General features: G+C 57.0%; 2 protein-coding genes across 2 annotated transcripts; both read right to left on the reverse strand.

The window, feature by feature from the left end:
- Nucleotides 1-9,400: 9,400 nt before the first annotated feature.
- Nucleotides 9,401-11,149, reverse strand: PGLS (6-phosphogluconolactonase). The gene is made up of 5 exons (XM_075725219.1): nt 10,877-11,149; nt 10,633-10,740; nt 10,460-10,561; nt 9,925-10,065; nt 9,401-9,767 (listed from the first exon to the last, which is right to left on the reverse strand). Exons 1-5 carry the CDS (start codon nt 11,147-11,149, stop codon nt 9,630-9,632), a joined length of 762 nt encoding a protein of 253 aa, XP_075581334.1. The 3' UTR covers nt 9,401-9,629.
- A 452-nt stretch (nt 11,150-11,601) lies between these two features.
- Nucleotides 11,602-21,441, reverse strand: SLC27A1 (solute carrier family 27 member 1). The gene is made up of 12 exons (XM_075725208.1): nt 21,275-21,441; nt 18,872-19,266; nt 17,874-18,035; nt 16,745-16,814; nt 16,551-16,642; nt 16,313-16,422; nt 15,275-15,484; nt 14,812-14,938; nt 14,437-14,574; nt 13,518-13,682; nt 12,705-12,851; nt 11,602-12,097 (listed from the first exon to the last, which is right to left on the reverse strand). Exons 1-12 carry the CDS (start codon nt 21,439-21,441, stop codon nt 11,940-11,942), a joined length of 1,941 nt encoding a protein of 646 aa, XP_075581323.1. The 3' UTR covers nt 11,602-11,939.
- Nucleotides 21,442-22,182: the final 741 nt, after the last annotated feature.

The following is a 22,182-nucleotide window of genomic DNA, read 5'->3' on the forward strand; positions in this document are numbered from 1 at the left end:
CTCCGCGTCTCGCCCCCGTCGCGAGCGCTCTGGACCCAGGATTTTCCTCGGCGTCTCGCCCCCGTCGCGAGCGCTTGGGACCCGCGACTTTCCTCGGCGTCTCGCCCCCGTCGCGAGCGCTTGGGACCCGCGACTTGCCTCGGCGTCTCGCCCCCCGCCGCGAGCGCCTGGGACCCGCGACTTTCCTCGGCGTCTCGCCCCCGTCGCGAGCGCCTGGGACCCCCGACTTTCCTCGGCGTCTCGCCCCCGTCGCGAGCGCTTGGGACCCCCGACTTTCCTCGGCGTCTCGCCCCCCGTCGCGAGCGCTTGGGACCCCGGATTTTCCTCCGCGTCTCGCCCCCGTCGCGAGCGCCTGGGACCCGCGACTTTCCTCGGCGTCTCGCCCCCGTCGCGAGCGCCTGGGACCCGCGACTTTCCTCGGCGTCTCGCCCCCGTCGCAAGCGCCTGGGACCCCGGATTTTCCTCGGCGTCTCGCCCCCCGCCGCGAGCGCTTGGGACCCGCGACTTTCCTCCGCATCTTGCCCCCGTCGCGAGCGCTTTCCTCCTTGGTCACCCAACTTGTGTTTTTAAACTATGAAAATATTTTCAAGACCTTTGCTTTGTGCCTTTTAGGCAGCCCGAGGAGAGCACGAGCGCGGCAAGGGGGAGGCGAGCGCGGCAAGGGGGAGGCGAGCGCGGCAAGGGGGAGGCGAGCGCGGCAAGGGGGAGGCGAGCGCGGCAAGGGGGAGGCGAGCGCGGCAAGGGGGAGGCGAGCGCGGCAAGGGGGAGGCGAGCGCGGCAAGGGGGAGGCGAGCGCGGCAAGGGGGAGGCGAGCGGCTGAGGCCAGAGCCAGCCCGCAGCGTCGCCCCGCCGCGCGTCCCCACCTACCTGCTGCATGAGGTTCTGAGCGCCGAGGACCAGGCTCGTCACGCCGCGGAAGCCGAACCGCTCCTCGAGCCCCCGCAGGCTTTCCCGATACAGGTCGGCCTCCTCGTAGCACGGCTGCATGGCTTCGGGCTGCCAGGACGTTCTCCCCAGCGTCAGAAGCTACGGCAGAGCAGCAGCGCGTTACTCGGGCGGCGCACGGCATCCCCCTTCCTTCGCGGCGTTTGCTCCCCAGCTCCGTACTCAGCGAATCGTTGAGGTTGGAAAAGACCTTGAAGATCACCCAGTCCAACCATTAACCTACACTGCCAAGCCCACACTAAACCAGTCAAGGGTAGACGACTGAACCATGTCCCCAAGTGCCGCCTCTGCCCGTTTTTTGAACGCTTCCAGGGATGGGGACTCCACCACCTCTCTGGGCAGCCTGTTCCAGTGCTTGACCACCCTTTCCGTGAAGAAATTTCTCCCAATATCCAACCTAAACCTCCCCTGGCGCAGCTTGAGCCCATTTCCTCTCGTCCTATCGCTAACTCCGTGGGAGAAGAGCCCAACACCCACCTCACTCCCCCCTCCTGTCAGGGAGTTGTAGAGAGCGATCAGGTCTCCCCTCAGCCTCCTCTTCTCCAGGCTGAACACCCCCAGCTCCCTCAGCCGCTCCCCACCAGCCCTGTGCTCCAGACCCTGCCCCAGCTCCGCTGCCCTTCCCTGGACACGCTCCAGCACCCCAATGTCCTTCTTGTGCCGAGGGGCCCAAAACTGGACACAGCATTCCAGGTGCGGCCTCCCCAGCGCCGAGTACAGGGGATTCAGGTACAGAGTATTCCTGCTCTGTATTCTCCTCTCAGCACAGACCAGCAGCGCGCTCAGGGAAGGAGCACGAGCAAAAAGCGCCCTCCGACATCCCCCCAGCAGCCGAGAGACACGACGCTTGGCAAAACTCTGCCCTGCAAGAACCTTCCTGCAGGGTTCAACACCGATTCAAACGAGCCGCGGCTCCGCAACGCCGACGATGCCTCAGGAACCGGTCCCGCACCCAACAACGGCGGGGTTGGAAGAGAGCGGCCGCCTTTGCCGTCCCGTTCCCGCGTTACCTCTTTCTGCAGCACCGTGACGGGAGAGCTCCGGACGAGCCCGATCATCTCATCCACCCTCCGGGCAAAGAGCGAGCGAACCGCCTCGATGCCCGAGCTGAGGGGACGCAGGAGTTCCTCCATCGCGCAGTCCAGGTGAGGCTCCACTCCCCAGCCGCAGCACGACTCCGCCGGGCTCCGCACCACGGCTGCCAAGACCGAAAGCTGCGGGTTGCCCGACAGACCGCGCCGCGCTTCCCGCCGTGCCGCGCTTCCCAACCGCGCCGGCTCCTCGGGGCACGGAATCAAGCCAGCGGGGCTCAGGTCGGGTAGGAAACGCCACCCGCGATCTTCCACCCACAGCCCCTCTTCATTACACCCAAAGTCGCCGTAGCCGTTGGTCCGCGGTTCCCAAAACAACGCTACCCAAGCCAGCGCTTCGCAAACGACGGGCGGACAAATTCCATGGATTTGTCCAGTTTGGGTTGTTGGGTTTTCTTTCCAACCTGCACACTTTTTGCCCTTTATCCCCCCGTTTGCCCAACCTTGGAGTTTGCCGGCTATCTGATCCTTCAGGGTCAGCATCTGATCCAGGTCGGGGCGGATTTTCTTCTCCAGCTCCATCTGCAGTTTTTCCTTCTCCTTCTGAAAATCTTTGAATTCGCTGGAGATTTCGCGGAGGATCAGGGCGTAAACCTCCTGGAGAAACTGGGTGGCCGACGAGGAGCGGGTGAACCAGAGAGAGAAGGAACAAAGCAGAGGTAAGAGGCACCGAGCAGGCAAATTTCGGAAACATTACCGTTTCCCGGCCAGCTGCTGGGCTCACCACTGAACAAAACCCCACCTCCCATCCGTGTCACGCTCCTAAAATCCTTCAACTCCTCCAGCTTCGTTTCACCCAACCCCAATACCAAGTAATTAATTCGTCCCTCTCCATCGTAACCACCCCCTCGCTGCCGACACGCAGAACCAGCCGCACCACTCCCGCGCCGCAATAACTCCCCATTTTTCACGCCAGCGCTTCCCTGGGAAGCGGCCGCGGAACGGGCCTTTTTTTGGTCAAATTGTTCTTTCTTTGATCGGTTTATACCCCATGCTCCGCTCTCCCTCCCAGCGCGCCGGCCGTCACCGCGTGCGCCAGCGTCGGCACGGCCCCGCTGCGAGCGACGCCCCAGGCATTCACCTGGAGCCACAGCTGCTGCCTCCTCCTTTCTGAGCCTCTGATGCTCGGGAGCACCTGAGAGCGCAGCACCGGCAGCAAATCCTCCATTAGCACGTTCCCGAGGATCTAAAACCCAAAACGAGCGGCTGAAACCAACCTCGGAGCAACGACCTTGCTGGAAACGCTCCGGTCTCGAACGCTTTACCGACCTCGGGTTCCGGCCCCAGGAGAAGATCCCCCTCCCCGTAGCAGCCTCTCTCTTGCCTGTAAAACCGCACAGCCTCGAGGAACGCCTCCGCTTCCAGAGAATCCCTCCTCTGTAATTCTGAGGACAAAGGACAACGTAGCCCCGGTGACATTTAATGGAGGTCGCTCGGAGCAATTCCCACCAAACCACGTGGAACTGCGGGAACGCAGCGGCTAAAAACTATTCCGAGCGAGGACGAAGGCTGCAAGCGGCTCTCGCTCTGCAGGCGCAAAGGTAGCGAGGCGCCCGGCTCGTGCTGCCCGCTCCACGAGAAGGTCCCCGGGGCAGAGAGCTCGCGCTCTTGGACCTCGCTGCTTCGTTGGGCAGCGCCCGCCCGCTTCGGGAGCCTCACCCGTGCTGCGGTAGCGAATGCCGTCCCCGAGAGCCGCCCTCCAGCTCCGCCGCGATCCCGCCGAGTCTGCGCAGAAGCAGAAGTGCCTCCGGAAGGGATGGTAGAGGAAAAAGAGAAACTCTCCCGGCGGGTCGGCGACGGGGCTGCCACCTCGGGGAGGAAGGAGAGAGGAAGAAGCAACAACGCACGCTGGCGCCGCTCCAATTTTAAATTAATTCTCTAAAGCAACTCCGGGAAGCTTCCCCGGCGGTAAGGCTGGCGTCGGTGTTTTTCTTCACAAACCCAGCTTTACAGCCGAAAGAAAACGCCGTCCTCCGAGAGCGCGCCGAGGCTCGCCGCGCCGCAGCCGCTCGTTAGGCAACGCGGGGCATCGCGCCCCGCCAAGCCGGGGAAACGCCGAAGGAACGGGATCGCCTGGCACGGCCTTTGCCAAGCTGGGCGGCTTTCCTTTTTTTAGCATTTTTGGGCGCAACAAGCAGAGGAGTTTTGGCGCAGCGCTGCGAACAGCAAGAGCCGTTCCACAGGGGAGGAGTACGAATGTTTTGTCCCGAGAGCAAATTGGTAAAGCCTCGCTCCCCGTTTAGCCAGAAGCTGCAGCAGACTGGAAAGATCCCAATTCTGTTAAGGTTTTTTTATTTTAAACAGCGCTGTCCATAATTGGAAAAAAAAACAACGGTAACTTACACGTGTTCACAACCAGATGTAAGCTCTTTTACAGGAGGCAGCTCTCTAATAAAAGCCAGAGCGCTGCACGCTGAAGAGCTGAACAGAGAAAACAATTTGAAATGAATTTCAGGCGCTGGCAAAGTTTCTCTGCAGCTGCTTCTGTTTTCGTGCCACTCGGGTTTAAAATCTTCGCTTTCCAGCTGGCCCGGCGAAGCCGCGCAGGCTGCCGGCAGCCCCGAGCGCGGCTCTCTGCCGGGGGAGAGGCCAGAGGATGCGGGGAAACAAGGAAAACAACGGATTTAGCCGCACAAGATCGCGAAAGCGCCGAGTCCGGGCGACGCCACAGGTTCCGCCCCGAGGGTTACGGCTCTGCCTGCGCGTACGGGAGTTTCTCGGGTGTCTTCTGGTGCGAGGTCTCTTGGCCGGGCACAGAACCTGCCTCGTGCCTTCAGCTCGCCCTCCATCACGCTGAGGCGCCGACCCTGCCGCTCGCACCTCAGCCGTTACCGATTTTTCTGAACCGTCGCCGCGTCGCGGAATTACCTGCGAGCCCCTGGCACAGGCGGCCGAGCGATTCGGCGTATTCGCTCGGCGAAGACAGCAGCAGGTAGCCAGAGAGAGCGGTCGAGCCTCTGGGCTCGCAGCCTTTCCTCAGGGCCTGGAAAAGAAATCAGAGGGCGACTCCTCAGCCGCGGCGTTCACGGGGACCGCAGAGCGGCTGGCAACAGCGAGCGGGTTCGTTTCTCGCGGCTTCGCTGACGCCAGCTGCAGAACTCGGTACCTCGCTCGCACGGCTCAGTAGCGGCAATTAAAAAACAACAAAAGAACGGCACGCAACGCGGTAAACCGGGGCGAATTTTAAAGGAAACGGAATATATTCGCGCAGGGATTCTCTGTGTGAGGAGAATCGTCGTCGAGCCGCGCGGGTGGGAAGCGGCGGGCTTGTACACGAGCGTGCAGGCAGCGGTGCCTGCGCAGCCCGGCGCCCGCCCTGGGCTCTGCCTGCAAGGGACGAGGTTTTCATGAGGTTTGACCACATAAAATCCTGGATTTTCCAGCCTCCGCAGCAGGAGCGCGTTTACCTCTTCGCTTTCGAACCACTGCAGGGTAAAATCTCCGAGCAGAACGAAGTAATTCTCCTGCCAGCTGCGGGAATCGCCGTCGTACTGGGAGAGCGATCCGTCGTGCAGAGCGGCGTCGGGCGGCCCCCGGAGCTGCGGACACACGAGGGAAGAGGCAGAAAACATCAAAGCGTCAGCGCTGCGGGGAGGCAGACCCAGGGTGGGAGCCAGCCTGGCCGGGACCTCGCGCTACCAGCGTCGTAGAAATTAATAGCGAGAAGCAGTTGGACACAGACATCTAGCGGTGATGAAAAGCAAAGAGAGCGGCTAAAAAAAATAATAATAATGGGGATAATGGGGATGCTGTAAGGGCTGTGGTGGTCTTTGGCATCGATTTGTGAGGTGGATCCTCGGCTGCCGATCCCACCTTCTCATCTCTCTCAAAATACACTCCTAACTCTGACTTCTAAGCCACAAAAGATAAAGTTTTCCCTAGCAGCGGGTCGCTGTCCTGCGTAACGGTATTGATTGACACGAAGCTGCAGACAGACAGGGAACAGCGGCCGTCTCGTCCCGTTCTGAGGAGGACGGGCTCCTCCGAGGCGGGATCCACCGCAGCAGGCAAGCGTTTCTGGGAGAGACCGCGCAGGGCTTTTACCTCGCTGGGCAGGAGCTGCAGGGCGGGTTTGCCTCGGGGGTCCAGCTCCCCCGATACCCGTCTCAGGAGGGCAGTCGCCAGCTGCCTCCGGTAATAGGGCACGAAATTCTTCATGGTGGCATCTGCGCGGCCTGCGGGCAGAGCGAGAACAGAGCCGGTTTCGGGGGGTGCCCTCCTCCCCCAGGAGGCCGCTCGCTGCTTTTAACGAGCATTTTTTCCCCTCCTCTAAGAACAGCAGCGGAAGCCGAGTGCTGAGGCATGAAGCAAGCTCTCTGCATCTCAAGAAATAGCGAGCTACGGCTTTTTACGTCTCACGCTCGTCGCTGGACCCTGCTCCCAAACCACGGGTGCTCGGCACCCCGGGAACGCGCCCAGCGCAGCGTGGGAAGGCGTCTGGTCAAAAAGGGGATTGGAAATGCCAGAGGGTCTGACGCTAATGGAAATTAAAAAAAAAAAAAAAAAAAAAAAAATACTTTTTATGTGCCACTGCTTCTCCAAACGCTTCTTCCACCAGCTGGGAAGACGGAAACAAGGGAGCAAATTCATCGATAGCAGCGTTATTGAAATGTCACGCCCCGTAAGCTTGACAGAATCGGACAATAAAGCCACAGTCTGAAGCTCCAGAGGCGTCTCACAGCGCAGAGAAACGCGGCGCTCGAGACACAGGAGGAGTCAGGGAGGGCAGCGAGCCGAGAGTCGCAGAACCAGGCGCTCCCCAGCCCTCTCTCCAGGAGCCATCCAAAGAGGAAGGTACCAAAGAGGCCTTGGAAACTCGTTTCGCACACTTTTTTTTTTTTTTGTCCAACTGACACCTTAAAACCAAGAGCTGAACTAGATTTCACGTCTCGCAGAGCCCAAAGGCGAGCTCAGCGAGCACCGAGCCGCCGCGCCAGCCTGGTGCTGCGGGAGGAGGGCTGACACCAGCAAGGGAGCCTGCCACAACTCACTGCAAACGGGATTTCTGGTTTTCTCCCCCCCCCCAAAAAAAGCAACAGAATACAAGTCGTTTCTCACCTCTCAGATACCTGCGCTGCCTCCCGTTCAGAGGGCTCGAACATCTTCCTCCCATCTTCGGCCTCAGCGTGCTCGCTGCCGGCCGGGCTCCGAGGCCGGCGGCGGAGGCGGGACACGCCACATGCCGCCCGCCAGCTTCTCCGCCCGCCAGCTTTTCCGTCTCGCTCCCCTCCGGATCATCGGCTCATAAATATTCAAATAAAGTTTCATATCAACCCCCCCCACGCACACAAAACACATCTTAAAGGGGCAGCAGCACCTCTGCCGCTCCCCACCCCTTTCTACCAGTTTCACCCCAAGTTCCGTGCGCTAAAACGGCACCGATTCGGTTTCCGATTTATTTTTGAGACCGGGCGAATTCCTGCTCGGCCGCATCCCAGCTCAGAGGGTCCTGCTTTCGCAGCGGGACGGCGCTAGTTCAGTCCCTTCGCTCGCCCACGCGTGCTATTTCCATCCTGGAAATCACCGCCGGTTACCGTTAATTAACACGGAACTATTCCAGACGAGACTGCACGCGCTGGAATTTAAATTTAGGATGCTAAAGCGGTTCAGGCTGTAAATTTACACGACGCTACGAAAGGCGCGAGCGGATTTATCCAAATTTACTCCCGGCGCTCCACGTTCTGCCCACCTCGTCCCCCTCTCAGCTACCGCCCACGCAAGACGCCCCACAGCCCAGCGAGGCGGGTGAGGAATTCAGGACTGAGCGGGACGCGGCAAGGGGATTTTTCGGCGTCATTTCCAAATTTGAGAGCGTGTCACGGAAACGGCCCCGCTCGCCGCTGTACGCCGCACCTGCGCTCGCTTTCCTAATCAAGCCGAACGAAATCTGCCATTTTTTACCGTTACGCAACCGGTGGTTTTCGATACCCTTCGCAGCCCACAGGACGTGTAGAAACAGGAAACTCTCGAGCAGAAATATCCAGCGCTTGCGTCAGCCCCCGAGCTGCTCAGAAAGCCCAAATATTTTTAATACAGACAAATCGACAGGGGATAGTTCAGAAAAGGTTATAAAGCCGGATGGAAAAAGGTTTCGGAATCGCGCGGGGGCTAACACGGCGCTGCTGCGCAAGAGAAGCAGGGTTCTACAGACCTGGCGCCACGGACCGGACTCCTGAAAATTTACCACCGCGTGTTTTTGGACTCATCTTTGCCAAAACCATCTCATTAAAACTTGTGTCATTTGTCGGGTCCAAGAACGGGGAATTGCGGTGTTTTAAATATTAGTTTAAATTTGCTTTAAATTTTAAGTTTCAAAGCCTTATCCGCGCGCACCCGCCTGGCTGGTTTACTCCGCGTTTTTAAGACGGAGGGCTCGGCTATCGGGCAGATACAAAGGTGATTTTAGTCACGTTCATATTTACCTCAGAAATCCGGATGCTTTCTGTCTGGATTTCCTTAAAACCGATTTCAGAGACACCGGGAACAGCCGCTAACCAGTCCTGCTTCACAGCTCCCACCGGAATCTCTGCGTACGCCCGGGAAGGCTAGGCGGGAGACGACTGCGGACAGCAGGGACAAAGCAGAGCTCCGGGACTGAACCGCTCGTACTCCGGTAGCCGTAGACTCCAAAAGATGCTGTTGAGAGGGACAGCTACGCCCTGTACCGCAGGTTCCGGGCTTTTATGCTCCAAGTCCCCTCTGCCTTCCACGCAAAAAATCAGTAAAAAAACCACATCCAGCCCAGCAACCGCAATTCCTGTTTTGTTTTTTTCCACAGATTTGGCACGGAAGCACCGTGCACAAAAGTCATCTGCCTTTTCCGACTCGGCTGCTTCGCCTGTCAACGCAGGAACACCGTTCCTTTCCTCCTGCACCAACAGATTGTCGGACGCTGTGCGATCTCAAAGCGTTCTTCGCTGCTCTGAACGCAACGGCGGGAAACATCGACGGGACAGGGCTGAAAGCCGAAGCCTTACCGCTACACACGCAGATACGTGAAAAAACAGGTAGGGAGGAGCCACCAATACCAAGTTTTAGGCAAGAACTAAGGCACAGTTAAAGTCAGGATTAACAACGACAAATCCACCAAAGCAGCGAGGGAAAGCGAGCGTTACTCTACAGCCAGAGCTGCCCCAGACAAGCGTCCGTCCGTCCTCGCATCGCCAACACTGCGACACCCCAGGCGCCACGCCCGCTCCTTGCGTCCCTCGCTTACGGGAAGAGCGCGGCCGGGCGGAAAAAGAACCAGGAGCAGAAGAGCCGAAATCCACCCGTTTAATATCGTGCACCCCCTTTCAGGTCACAGCGACCGAAATGAACCGCATGACGCCGTCGCCGTGCGCAATTCCAACCCGGCCCCCAGCCCCCACCGAACCGGAGGAATTACTACGTGGAAATTTGTGCTTGGCAAAGCACCATTTGTTCCAGAAACAGGGGAGGGAGAGAAAAAAAGAAAAAAAAACCAAACTACATAGTTTTTTTTGTTCAACGCTACGATCAAACGTGGCGTTCTTTGCCTGGAATGTCACGCAGCCAGTGCCGCAGTTACCGGTGCCGCGGTTACGGTCACCCAAGCCTGGCCGGCAGCCGGCTCTACAAGACAGAATGTTTCTCGACGGGGATGGTCAGCTCCTTGGCCGCCGACTCGTCCAGGAACCAGCGCAGTTGCCCGGAGTGAGGCTGGACGCGAGCAGCAGGAAGGGGATTTTCCTCGTCGCCTTCCAAAATGCGCTGTGGGGAGAGAGGGAACGGTGCCTCAGCCAAGCGAGGCAAAAGGGAACGGCAAACCTAAAATGCTTCGGCAGTTGGCTGAAACTTCTCGATCGCTCGTTCCCCCGCCCCAGCACCTTGGGTTTTCATCGAGAAGATGAACAGTTTGGGTCCAAACCTTTAAAACGGCAGCTTTGCCTTCCCCCGTAGCCACAAACACGACCATCCGCGCGGCGTTCAGCACCGGCAGGGTTAACGTTATTCGCTCCGGCGGCGGCTTCGGAGAGTCGGTAATAGCAGCAACTATTTTCTCTTTCTCCTATCAGAGCGAAAAAAACATGAAAAGAGGAAAAAACACCCCAAAGCCGGGGAGCAATCCATGCTCTGACTATAAACGGGCTCAGCGACGGCTGCCGAGGGCGAGCGAGGGGCCTCAGCCCTGCCGCGTCTCTGCCCAAGTCAAGGTCTCCTCTTCCGCTTCCCCGCAAACTCCCCAAATCGGGAGAAATTTAAAAGAAACAAGCAGGGGGACAAGTCAACTTCCAGAGCTTTTTTTTCTCCCCACAACAGCTTTTCTCCCCTCTTATTTTTTTTAAACTACAACCCCCCCAAATCAGCACCTGCCGCGCCGACGTTATTTGCGAGCTCCCGATGAAAACACCGGGCTGACGGCGTCGCCGCGGCCGCTCGCGGGAGCCGAACGCCGAGCTCACCTGCAGCAGGGGGTGGCCGGGGAAGAGGGAGCAGGTGTGCCCGTCCGGCCCGACCCCCAGCACCAGCAAGTCGAAGACGGGCACGTCCTCACCCGGGAAAGCCTGCGGGGAGGAACGGGAGATGGAGCCGGGGCGGGGGGCAAACTCCCGCGGCCCCCTCCCGGCGCCGGTACCTGGCGGAGCTGCGCGGCGTAGTCAGCGGCGGCGGCGGCGGGGGGCAGCCCGGGGGTGAGGGCCAGCACCCGCGGCCCGGGGGCGGGCAGCCGCGGCAGGAGCTGGGCCTGCGGAGAGGGGCGGCGGGGCGGTCAGGGCCGGCCCGGGGAACGGCGGCGCAGGGCTCCGCCGCCCCGGCCCCGCTCCCCGTGTAGGCCCCGCTCCCCCCCGTAGGCCCCGCTCCCCCCCGTAGGCCCCGCTCACCCCGTAGGCCCCGGCCGTGCTCTCCGGGTGCTCGGCCGGCACCAGCCGCTCGTCGCAGAAGGCCACCAGCCAGCGGGCCGGCGCGGCGGGGCCTGCGGCGGCGGCGGGGGGCAGGTGCCGGGCGAGGATCCCCACCAGGCTCCCTCCCGAGAGGCCCAGCGAGAAGCGGCCGCCGGCCCCCGCCGCCCGCTCGGCCACCAGCTGCGCCAGGGCCGGGCCCAGCTCCTGCGGCGAGGGGAACACCGAGACGCGGCGGGGCGCGGCGCCGGCCATGGCGGCGGCGGCGGCACTGCCGGCAGCGGCGCGCCGGAAGTGACGCGCCCAAGCGCGCCGGAAGTAACGCGCCCAAGCGCGCCGCGCCGTTGCCCAGCAACCAGCGGCCTAGGCCTCCCCGCCGCACTCCCAGGCCTCGGCCCCGCGTCCCGGCGCGGGCGGGAGGAGGGAAGGCGGAGCGGGCCCGGCTCCCCCAGCTTTGCCCCGGGCCTCGCTTTTCCACCATCCAGGCACAAAACCGCGGCCCCACGGCCCTCAGCCCGGGCTCCGTAAGGCAGCGGCCGTCACCGCCACAGCGAGGGGACACCCAAGGGCCGCTCCCCTCCACCACAGCACCCATCAAACTCTTTTTTTTCTCCTCTTTTTAATGTCCTCACATCCCCAGCCCTAAGGGCGCAGGCCGCGGATAGTTAAAACGTGATCTAACACGAGTGAGGTTAAAACTCATCTAAGTCGGTGAGTAAAGTTGGGAGCCGGAGCAGAGAGAAGCCCCCGTGGGGCACAGGCATCTCCGTAAATAAATATGGCCATCGAACTCCTCCCTAAGCGGGTAGTGGTTACAAAAATACTCTCTCTAGAGGCGTAAGGGCGGGTTAATGGGACGTCAGCGCTCAGGGAGGGAGCGGGTGACGGGTTAATTAATGTGCTTTAGGGGAGGGAGACGCCGCGCCAGGCGCTTCCCTGCCGGCGCTTGACGGCGTAAGGACCTCGCAGGAATCCATCGCTTCCTGCAAGCGTCAGCCCTCCGATTAGTCATCGTTTTCCTCGAAAAAGGCTGAATCCGACTAGATCATAAAGCGGCTTTTCCAGAACAAATCCTTTCATAAAGGCATTCATCCAGAGGAACGTATTTTCCCAACTTTAGATCCAGAAAATACAAGCGATCGGAGGTTTGGTGGGGGTCGAATCCTTCCCTCTGTAAGCGGGTTTTCTGAATCTTAAACGTACCTTCAAAAAGAGGAAAAAAACAAATTAAAAATACTTCGCATCAAAAAGCCTGCTCAAGCATCAGAGTGAGGAGGAAATGCCACGGGTGGCGTTTCATTTCCACTTCACACTTTTTGCCTAAGAATTTTAGCAACTCAAAGCTCGTTAACCATCCTGATCCTCACCCGAGTTCTTGCACCAACCTTGCGCAATTTTTACTTCTCCTCACGCACGGGCTGGTAAAAGGACCCGGTAAAATTCTTGGGAAATTGAAAAGAGAAAACGCAGCAGCCAAACAGCAGCTGACTTGGCCGTTAGCCGTACTGGAACAAAGCCCCGGGAAAGGCAACAGAGAGCGTACGAGAGAGTTAGAGGGTACGTGTTCCAAGATACAGATAGATCGATCGATTGATCTTTCTATAAGGGCCTGAGATCTTTTCTGTAAGGGCCTGGAACTAGCCGATTTCTTGTTTAGGACTTAACTACAATCATCACTTTCACTAGCGGTACTTCTGCGCCTGCCGTGCTCGAAGTTGGGATGTTTATTTCGCCCCGAAGCGGGCGGAAACGCTTCCAAGCTCCTTTCAGGATCTGAACCTTCCTGGAGGAGCAGCCGGATCACCGATACCTGTGGTGTCAACCTGGGGTAGGAGCCGGAGAAAGACGGGCCGGGCGTAGGGAGGCAGCACCTTCTGCAGCTCCTGGTACAGGACGTTGGGGTTGACTTTAGCTTTGGGATCTGCGATCGCCGCCATCCCAGCTTTGCCCTCCACCCCTGCAATAGAAGAGCACAGCTGGGTGGAGACGGCAGAAGTACGAAACGTTTAGAGGTGCAAGCGCAGGAATTTTCCTCCTCCTTCAAGGACAAGTGCAAACATGCCGAGGAAAGCCCAACCAAATACCAGAGGCTCCGAGTCCATTGCCAACGCCTCCCCCTCGCCCCTTCATCGAGGCCGCCCCTGAAAGCTAATCCAATTCTTGTTTTCATCAAGTTTCTGTCACGTATGCCGTGATAAAAATTCAGGGCAAAGCGCCACGAAGGGCACCTTTCTGGCCAACATGCCACGACACGCGCGTGACCACTCGGTCCCCATCCCCGTGCCCTCCTCAACCCCCTGTTCCTGGGTTACTTGAAGATTTAAGGGCTGGCACACCCACGGAACGGTCCTTGCACACCGAGAGCTTCTGCAAAGCTCACGTTGTAAAAACCTTCCTTGTTAAAGACACAAATAAAGATTCCGCCACTGGAGGCTCATTATTTCTGCTGCTCAGAATAAACGTGTCAAACTCCACTGCTTGACTCCATTATTTCTTTTCATTTTTGGGTGCCCAGTTACCATAGAGGCGACCGGATTTTTACCCGTTCTGACACAGATCTGGTACGTTCGCCTAATATTTGCCTTTCTCCCTAAATCCCCAGAGCTCCGACTCGACGTTTTACCTGGTACTTCCACTCCGTACACCGCAGCATCCGTCTGGTTGAGGATGTGACTCAACATTCCCTCCACCTCCGTGGTGGAGACGTTCTCTCCTCGCCATCGGAAGGTGTCCCCGCTGCGATCTCTGAAGTACATGTAACCGAGTTCGTCCATCACCAACACGTCTCCTGGGCGGGGGAGAGGAGACACCAAAAACCACCTCAGGATTCAAGCTCGTCAGCGCTCTGCCTCGCCGCCCTCTGCTCAGCGTCGCGCTGTTTTCTTCACAGGGAAGCGCGGAACTGCCTCGGTGACTTCCCACCACCGTGTGCTGCGTCCCCTTGTTATAGGAGACAGGCAGTGGCAGGAAAAGGACAGGGGGGAAGAAGAAAAAAAAAAAAATCTCCCTCTTTGAAATGTTAATTTTTTATTAACCTGAAAGGAGGTTGTAGTGAGGTGGGTGTTGGTCTCTTCTGCCAAGGAACAAGCGATAGGACAAGAGGAGATGCGCTCAAGCTGCGCCAGGGGAGGTTTGGATTGGATATTAGGAAAAATTTCTTCATGGAAAGGGTAGTCAAGCGTTGGAACAGGCTGCCCAGAGAGGTGGGGGAGTCACCATCCCTGGAAGTGTTCAAAAAACGGGCAGAGGTGGCACTTGGGGACATGGTTCAGTCTCATCTACCCTTGATTGGTTTAGTGTGGACTTGGTAGTGTAGGTTAATGGTTGGACTGGGTGATCTTAAAGGGCTTTTCCAACCTAAACGATTCAATGATTAAATCCAGAGCAGCTCGACAGCTGGCACTTCAAACGCTAACACATCTGTTCATAGATTTAGGTTGGAAGAGACCTTTAAGATCATCGATTCCTCTCAAAAATCCCAGATTTAGGTCTCTCGAGACCACCCTGGCACAGGGAACGTCTGCAATCCGTACCGACAGTACCTGAAAGGTACGCCTGGTCCCCTTTCCGAAGGACGTTGTAAGCGATCTTCTTGTTGGTGGCACTCTCGCTGACGTAGCCGTCGAACCGCCGCAGGGGATCCCGTTGATTTATCTGACCGACGAGCAATCCCGGCTCTCCTGCAAGAAACGGGATCAAAACAAGATGACACCAACATTTCACAACAAGCTAAACCTTGAGCGCACCAAAAGATGTTCAGTTGCAGAACTGATCCGTCTTTGGAGGAAAGAACTGGAAGTGAAAACCTCTATACCACACTAGAAACTCCTTAAACCAGCCAGAGCTTATTTTATATATATAAATATATTTTTTTAACAACAAAAAGCTGTGATTGATTTGTTTGGGTTGATGCTCACCTGGGCGACAGGGGATACACAGCCCACTGGAATCCCGGATCAGCTCCATCGTGTCTTCATTTACCTTCACCAACCGAATGGGATAAACATTGGGCAAAATCCGACTGTTGAAACCACAGGCACCAACCTTCCAAAAGACAGGGAGGGGAAAAAAAAAAAAAGAAAACAAACCCAAAACCTAAAAGGCTGAAGAGAACAGCCTGGGTTTTGCATTACCGCTTTCTGGGAATTCTCTGATCTTTCCTCCCTTTCCATTTAACAAGGAAAATTCACCCAAAATTAAGATTTAAAAAAAATCTTAATTTCCCAACCCCCCAGGTGTTTGTGCATGGCACCCCTAATTACCAATTTAGCTCCCTGCCATCCCTTGCGTGAGGACTCAGAGGAGTCGGAGAAGCCAGCGGAGCTTTTTCTCCTTTCTGCGCGCTCCTCCCGGCTGTCATGGCACCCTCTTCCTCCTCACCTTTCCATCCAAGTTGGCAATGCTGCAGTTGCACTCCGTGGCTCCATAGAACTCTCCGATCTGCTTAACTCGGAAGCGCTTTGTGAAGTCCTCCCAGATGGTGGGTCTCAAACCATTGCCCACTGCCAGCCGCACGCAGTGTTGGGTTTCTGACTCTCGGACCGGCTGATTCAGAAGATACCTGCAGATTTCCCCGATATACTGAATAATCTGAAGCAGTAAACACAAAAACATAGCTCAGGCTTCAGGCGACCCTTACAACGCCCTGGAAAAAGCCGACCACGAGGCCACTGGTGTCAGTGTACCTCGTGGAACTAGACACGTCAGGCATTTTAATAAATTCTGAGGTTTTGCAAATTCAAGTGGGGATTTCTTGCCACAAAAAAGAAAAAAAAAAGGTAAACCAGTTATTGCCCTCTGGAACCCACACATTAGCACCAGAAAAGAGCACAGGAGGAATCCCTCAGTGCAAATAACGATACTTGTATAAAGAAAAACCCTCGTGCTTTAACAGGTGACTAAAAGACCTCTAGAAAGATTAGAGGAATGAGCGGTCAATCATAAACTAACAGCTTGAGCCAGCAAAATGCACTCAGAGTGGAGATCCAGTTACCAGCTCTAAATACAGCCGGTGGGGGAAGGGCAAGATAAACACCAGGGAGCTGCTTAAATTAGAAGGTAACGTTGACACAAACATAAATGGATGTTTATTGGCTACGAACTGCCAAGAGAATTCCTCTGCGGAGATTCCTAATACAGAGAAATTCTGGCAGTGCTCTCCCGCAACAGGAAGGGATGCAAACTTGTGTTTTAAAAGCCTGTCCTGACAGCTTTACAAAGAGGAAGGAGAAAAAGATGGATGAAAGACCTTTTCTAAAGTCCTGCGTGCCTAAAGCGGCACTGGCAGTCTGAAGACGCCACGGCCTGGGCACCTCGACATCCCATGAGGGACGGGGGATTATCTGGAGATCAATAATGAAGCGGCAAAGCCGGCGCTCTCCAGTTGAGCGCCAAAGATAGCGACCGCAGAGCCCTCACCGTGCATCTGTATTTCATGCAGTCGTCCCAGAAGCGACTGGCCGAGAACTTCTTCCTGATCACCACGGTGAGGCCGTGGATTAGGCACTGGCCAACTCCCATGATGTTACCTGGAAAACAGGGATCACAGGGATAGCTCTGACCGTCCTGGCTCCATTCACTCACAAGGACACAGGAAAGAGCAGGCAGGGGGGAGGCCAACGCCTTCCCTCCGCCTCCGAGGAGGGAGGATGCTTACCTGCGGAATGATAGAGCGGGAGGCAGTTGTAGAGGACGTCCTCCGGGCGCATTTTGTAGGCATAGTAACCAAAGGCAGCGATACGGTAATACCTGCAAGAACACAGCGCACGCTGAGCAAGCGAGACGGGTAAAGCTTGGAGTTTCGTGATGTGAAACGCGCCTCGAGAGGGAAATACCTCCTCGGGTCCTCACCTGCTGTGCACCACAATGGCAGCTTTGGGCATTCCTGTTGTTCCTGAAGTGTAGATATAGAAGAGCCGATCTAGAAAAATGGAAACAAGCATCAGACGGACTGTTCTCAACTGCCTGAGAAAATCCCCACAGGGTTTGTTTTGTGTTTTAGGCTTTGTTTTGTGTTTTAGGCTTTGTTCCCAGCGGCTGAGGAACGGCTTTGGAACGGTGACAGCACAGGGGTCAGCGAGCTGCGAAGGCCGACACAAACGCGGAGTTGCAGCCTGACGGAGAACCTGCGTGTTGTCCGTAACGGTGAATACAGGAACACGTAACAAAGAGTTTGTGGAGCTCGGAGGACATGACCTGTATGCCTTTACGCAAATTGTCCTGGGACTAGATTAGCTCCCTGGGTCAGGCGTTAGTTCCAAATCAATCGAGAAGAAAGGTCTCGACCTGTCTCTGACAGTAGGGCAGGTATCTAACTCTATGATTAAAAAATATAATCGAAAGGAAAAGCCTCTTCAGAGCATCATTCCTCCTACTGTAAACAAAGTACCAAAATGGAGTCTCACGCCTCAGGGATCTCAGATAGGCTTAATCGTCTTCAAGTACGAAATACAGACCGGAGGCCAGTTAGCATCTTCCTCCTTTCCCTCTCCTGAATCCCAAACCCACCAATACTCATCCTCGCCACAGGCTTATTACAAGGAAAGATTTTAATCGCACACGAGCCAGCTGTGGGGAAGGCAGTACGGGCTGTTAAATGCTACAGACAAATCGGACAGACTCGCAGAGCTAGTGAAGCATGGGGTAAGTCCGGGCAGGCCGGCTGCTTCACCCCACATGCATTCCAGCGGCCGTTCTCCTGTAAGGGAAGAGTCATCTTTGGGAAGGCACCAACCTCCCTCCTCAGGTACTAAACACGAGTCACGTAAAGCTCAGGAGTCTCCGAGAATGAGAAACTTAACCCAGAGTACCAGAGAACCAGGATCTTTTTTTTTTTTTTTTTTCCCTCCTTTCTTCTATTTCTGAGCCCAAACTGGATTGATTTAATCCCTCCATCTTGCTTAGTTTTCTCATTTTGCTGTCACTGAGCCCAGCTCTCGCACAGATCACACTGAGCAATAAAAATCATCGATAAAATTACCATCTAAGCCTTTGACTGGAATCTGAGTCGGGGGCGATTTCGATGCGGTGCTCAGAAGAGGATCAAGATGTCTGGTCTCCACAGGAACAACCTCTGGGTTGTAGTCACCGGAGCAGAACTTCGCCATGTTCTTCCCCAACATCCCATTCACTTCAGATATTGCTGCGAGACAAAGCAAGTCGCTTTTGCAACAAACGTAACGCTCTAGGCAGCGGCAAAAACAATCTGTATAATATCCTACCGTGCCTCAAAAACCACAGAAGGACCTGAAGAACCAGGGACGCCTTTAAAATACCTACGTCGCACCCATGCAGATAACATCCGCATCAGCGCGGTCAGACTGACCTGGCCCCAGCAAAAACCCTAACAAAAAAACTACGCAAAACCGCCTCTTCCCATGACCCACCACGTCGTGATCTTCAAATGGTCTAGAATGGCTTCAAGGACATGATTCAGAATAATAAACCACCAGACCTAACAATAACCATCGGAACAGGGTTCGTTAGAGAAGCAGGGATGTATTTAAAACCAGCATCCACCGACAAACCTGTCCTGCAGCGGAAAGCGCGGCATTAATCAAAGAGTATTAACGCAGCAAAAGAGAAAAATATGCCCAGTGGCCCAAAAATATGCGTGGCGGCCCAAAAACATGCCCGGCAGCACGTATCACTGCTTCCTGATGAAGCACAAGACCCTCAATGCAGCCCCTCCAGATCCAATGAAACAAGAGCAAATCAGCGAGCTCAGTTCGGGCACCACGAAATCAGGAAGATGCCGGCACATGAAACCGAGCTCCTGAGCGCTCTACTCAAAACACCGCTCCTCTTTTAGCCTCAGATACTAACTGAACGCTTCTGCCTTTTGTAATCGGGAGGTTTACTATCTTCTCTAGCTTTTAACACAGCCAGCTGCCTTTTTGGTTTTAGTTTACTCAATCTCCGCATTATTCGGGACCAAGCGAACAGTTCACGGGCTGCCCGCAAGGCGTACAAACTCACCCAAAGACAGCTCCCCTCCGAAGATCATGGCTTTCGCACCAGAAGTCGTCACGCAGTAAACCAGAGAATCCAAGCGCAAATTGAAGTTGATTAGAGCCGCTTCGATGCCGATTTTCGCCATCCCTAGCCAGAGGCCAACAAACTCGGGGCGGCTCTCCATGAAGATGGCAATGACGTCCCCCAGCCGGAAGCCTTGCTGGTAGAAGTAGTTAGCCACGGCGTTGGAGTACTCGTCCAGCCTCCTGAAGGTCCACTGCTCACCAGTGGCCTCGTAAATCAGTGCCACTTTGTCGGGGTGCCTGCGGACAACATCCTGGAACATCTTGGGGACGGTGCTTTTGGCTTTTTGATGCTTTCGCAACTTGTACTTGACTCGTAACAGCACTGAGAGGCCGCTGCAGCGAAGGAAGAGCGTAACAACTTAATTTTCAGCACAATTTCTGAATTAGAAGGGACGCGGGCAGGACGCGCGTGCTCCACGCGAGCGTCCCACGGGCATCCCCCTGTCCTTGGACAGCTGAAGCACTACCCTGAAACTGAAACTTGGAATCACTGCTGTTCTACGGAAAATAACGGCTATTTTAACATTATGGTAAATAAATGGTATACAGCAACTGTTCTGGTACTTCCCATGCTATAAAACACAGGGAATCCATCTTCACATTGATAGCAATTCAAACAAGCCCCCAGAAGACATTAAAGAGGGCAGATTACATCTTTTAATGATGTCTTCTGCCATGGTAAAAAGGACTTTTCAACCATTGCTTTTACCTAGAACAGAAGCAAACATACTTCACGTAGGAAGCGTCCTTCTTGCCAGGACGTGTCGCAGCGCGTTTGTGCTATTTCAGACAATGGTACCCCTCGGGATTCAAAAGCATTTAAATGACAAAGACAACCTGACCCTCCGATAACAACACGTGGCCTCAGCTTCAAGAAAACAAAGCCAAAGGCTTCCCCTTTCGCCCACAAGACCGGCGTGTCGCTCACAGGCGCGTTTTCCTGTGAGTCAGTCTCTGCCGCGGTCCTGGGATGATAGGAAGCGAGACTATCCAAATACTACCAGGCAGAAGCCATAGTTTTTAATAATAATTAATAAATAATAATTCTTGGATGGCAACCTCCTTTCTCGGATGGCAAGCTCCTTTAAAGATAGCGCTGCCTTGCCAAGGAAAGAATTGCTGGCCCTGTAGATATGTAATGCCACGAAGAGCAACTGCTCAATAAAAGAACAAACCAGACTGCTCTACTGGGCTTTTTTTTTTGTTGTTTTTTTTCTGTCTTCCATAATTTACATAATTATTTGAAGTCTCCAAGGCAGCAGCTGCAAGTTAAACCTCAACGTGGTTCAGGCTTGATGGCAGTGAAAGTTGTTGTCTGAACTTCAACTGCCTTACGTTGTCCTGGAGGGAACTCTCCTTAGAGGCGCGTCGGCTCTCTCGCTTTGCCTATCAGTTATAATTTAGGTACGAAAATAAAGTCATTAAAGTATGCTACCGTAACACCGCCACCAAAACGAGGAGAGCAGGTCTGGGTAAACGTGACGGATCCTATTTCATTCCCGGAGGTGGGAAGATGGAGGCGGCATTTTTCCACCATTAAAATAGGAAATCGTTGCGCAATGAGGGTTTGGAAGAAACCCCAGAAACTTGAAAGGTCATTTAATATTAGCACTTAAAAACCCCCGCAACTCTCGTGACTGAATGTCAAGAGCGGGAGCGTCGCTCGGCAAAGCCTCGCGGAAGGGGGAAGGGTGGGTTTCAGAAACGAGTCGCTGGCAACGGCCAGGCCGAGCTGGGCTTTCACGGCGACCTTACCCCGCGCTGTGCCAAGTACAGAACAGAGGAGCCTTTTCACTGCTGAGCTGCGCTTTCCAGATACTTAAAGGGCTTTATTCCAACCCAGTTTATTTTCTGTCATTATTCCCAGCTTGCCGGGCAATCGGGAGGAAACAGCTCTTCAAAGCACAGTGACAGCCACAGCGAAGCTGGCAATCGCAGGAGCCCTAAATCCTTTGGAATAAAGGCACATCCTCGCCGAGGCCTAAAAACCGCGGAACTAAACGCGACAGCGGCGACGGCCTCCCAGGAGACGGGGATGCTGCCGGGGACTTACCGCTCGCCGCGCCGCGAGCCCCTGCTCCGACCCGCGCGTTTTAAGAGGGATCTCCCCTCTCTTTAAGCTCAGGGGGTGCAAGGGCAGGCGTCGCCCCGTCACCCCTTCCACGGGTGACCCGTGGCCCTCGGCTCGCTCCCTCGCGGGCCGAGCCTTTCCGAGCGCTGCCTGCGCCCAAATCCCGACCTGGCTCAGGTTTAAAGGCAGCGAAGGCCGCTCGCCACCGGCCCTCACCCCTTCGGGCGTGGGGCTGCGGGCGAGGGGCCGGCTGGAGGGCACAGCACTTACAAGAGGTCCCGCGGAGCCGTCCTGAAGACCAGCCGCAGCAGCCGCCATCCCCCGCTGCCCAGGCAGACGCCCAGCGAGGCGGCCAAGCTCCAGGACCAGGGAGCACCGAGGAAGCGCAGCAGGCCCAGGGAGCCCAGGGAGGCGGCGCAGACCCCCGCCGGGTGCATGCTGCGGGGCGAAGGGGCCGCGGGCAGGGCCCCGGGCGGGGCTGAGGGGCGAAGGGGCCCCGGGGGCCGGGCGGGGGCAGGGGCAGGGCCCGGGCGGGGCTGCGGGGGCCGGGCAGGGGCAGGGGCAGGGCCCGGGCGGGGCCCCGGGGGCCGGGCAGGGGCAGGGGCAGGGCCCGGGCGGGGCTGCGGGGGCCGGGCAGGGGCGGGGACCGGGCGGGGCTGCGGGGGCCGGGCAGGGGCAGGGGCGGGGACCGGGCGGGGCTGCGGGGGCCGGGCAGGGCCCCGGCCCCGTTACCTGCGCGGCGCCGGCAGCTCCGCTCCCGCCTCGGCCGCCGCCGCCTCAGGCTCAGCCCCGCCCCGCACGCAACCACCCCCCTCCCTCCTGAGGGGCGGGACGGCGAGAAATACCAGATCCTATTGGCCGGAGGCGCGGTTACCCGTCTCGGATTGGACGGGGAGGAGCGGCGTGGGGAACGCCCGCCAGGCGTCATCACGTCGCCGCGGAGGGGCGGGGCTTCGCGCCCTCGCGCTGCCGCCCCGGGGCTGCGGGACCGGGCGGGGGGGGGCGGTTCTGTGCCCGCCCCGGGGTTAACGGGCGGTTTGGGGAACTCGTTCGTACCCGCACCGGCACTGCGCGGGACCCGCACGCCCGGGCCCGGCACCAGGCGGGACACGCGTGTCCGGCACCGGCACCGGCACGGCCCAGGTCACGCAGGCCCGTGGCCTCCCGGGCCCCGAACG

Source organism: Pelecanus crispus, chromosome 27 (assembly GCF_030463565.1).
Source record: "Pelecanus crispus isolate bPelCri1 chromosome 27, bPelCri1.pri, whole genome shotgun sequence".
NCBI classification, from domain to species: Eukaryota; Metazoa; Chordata; class Aves; order Pelecaniformes; family Pelecanidae; genus Pelecanus; species Pelecanus crispus.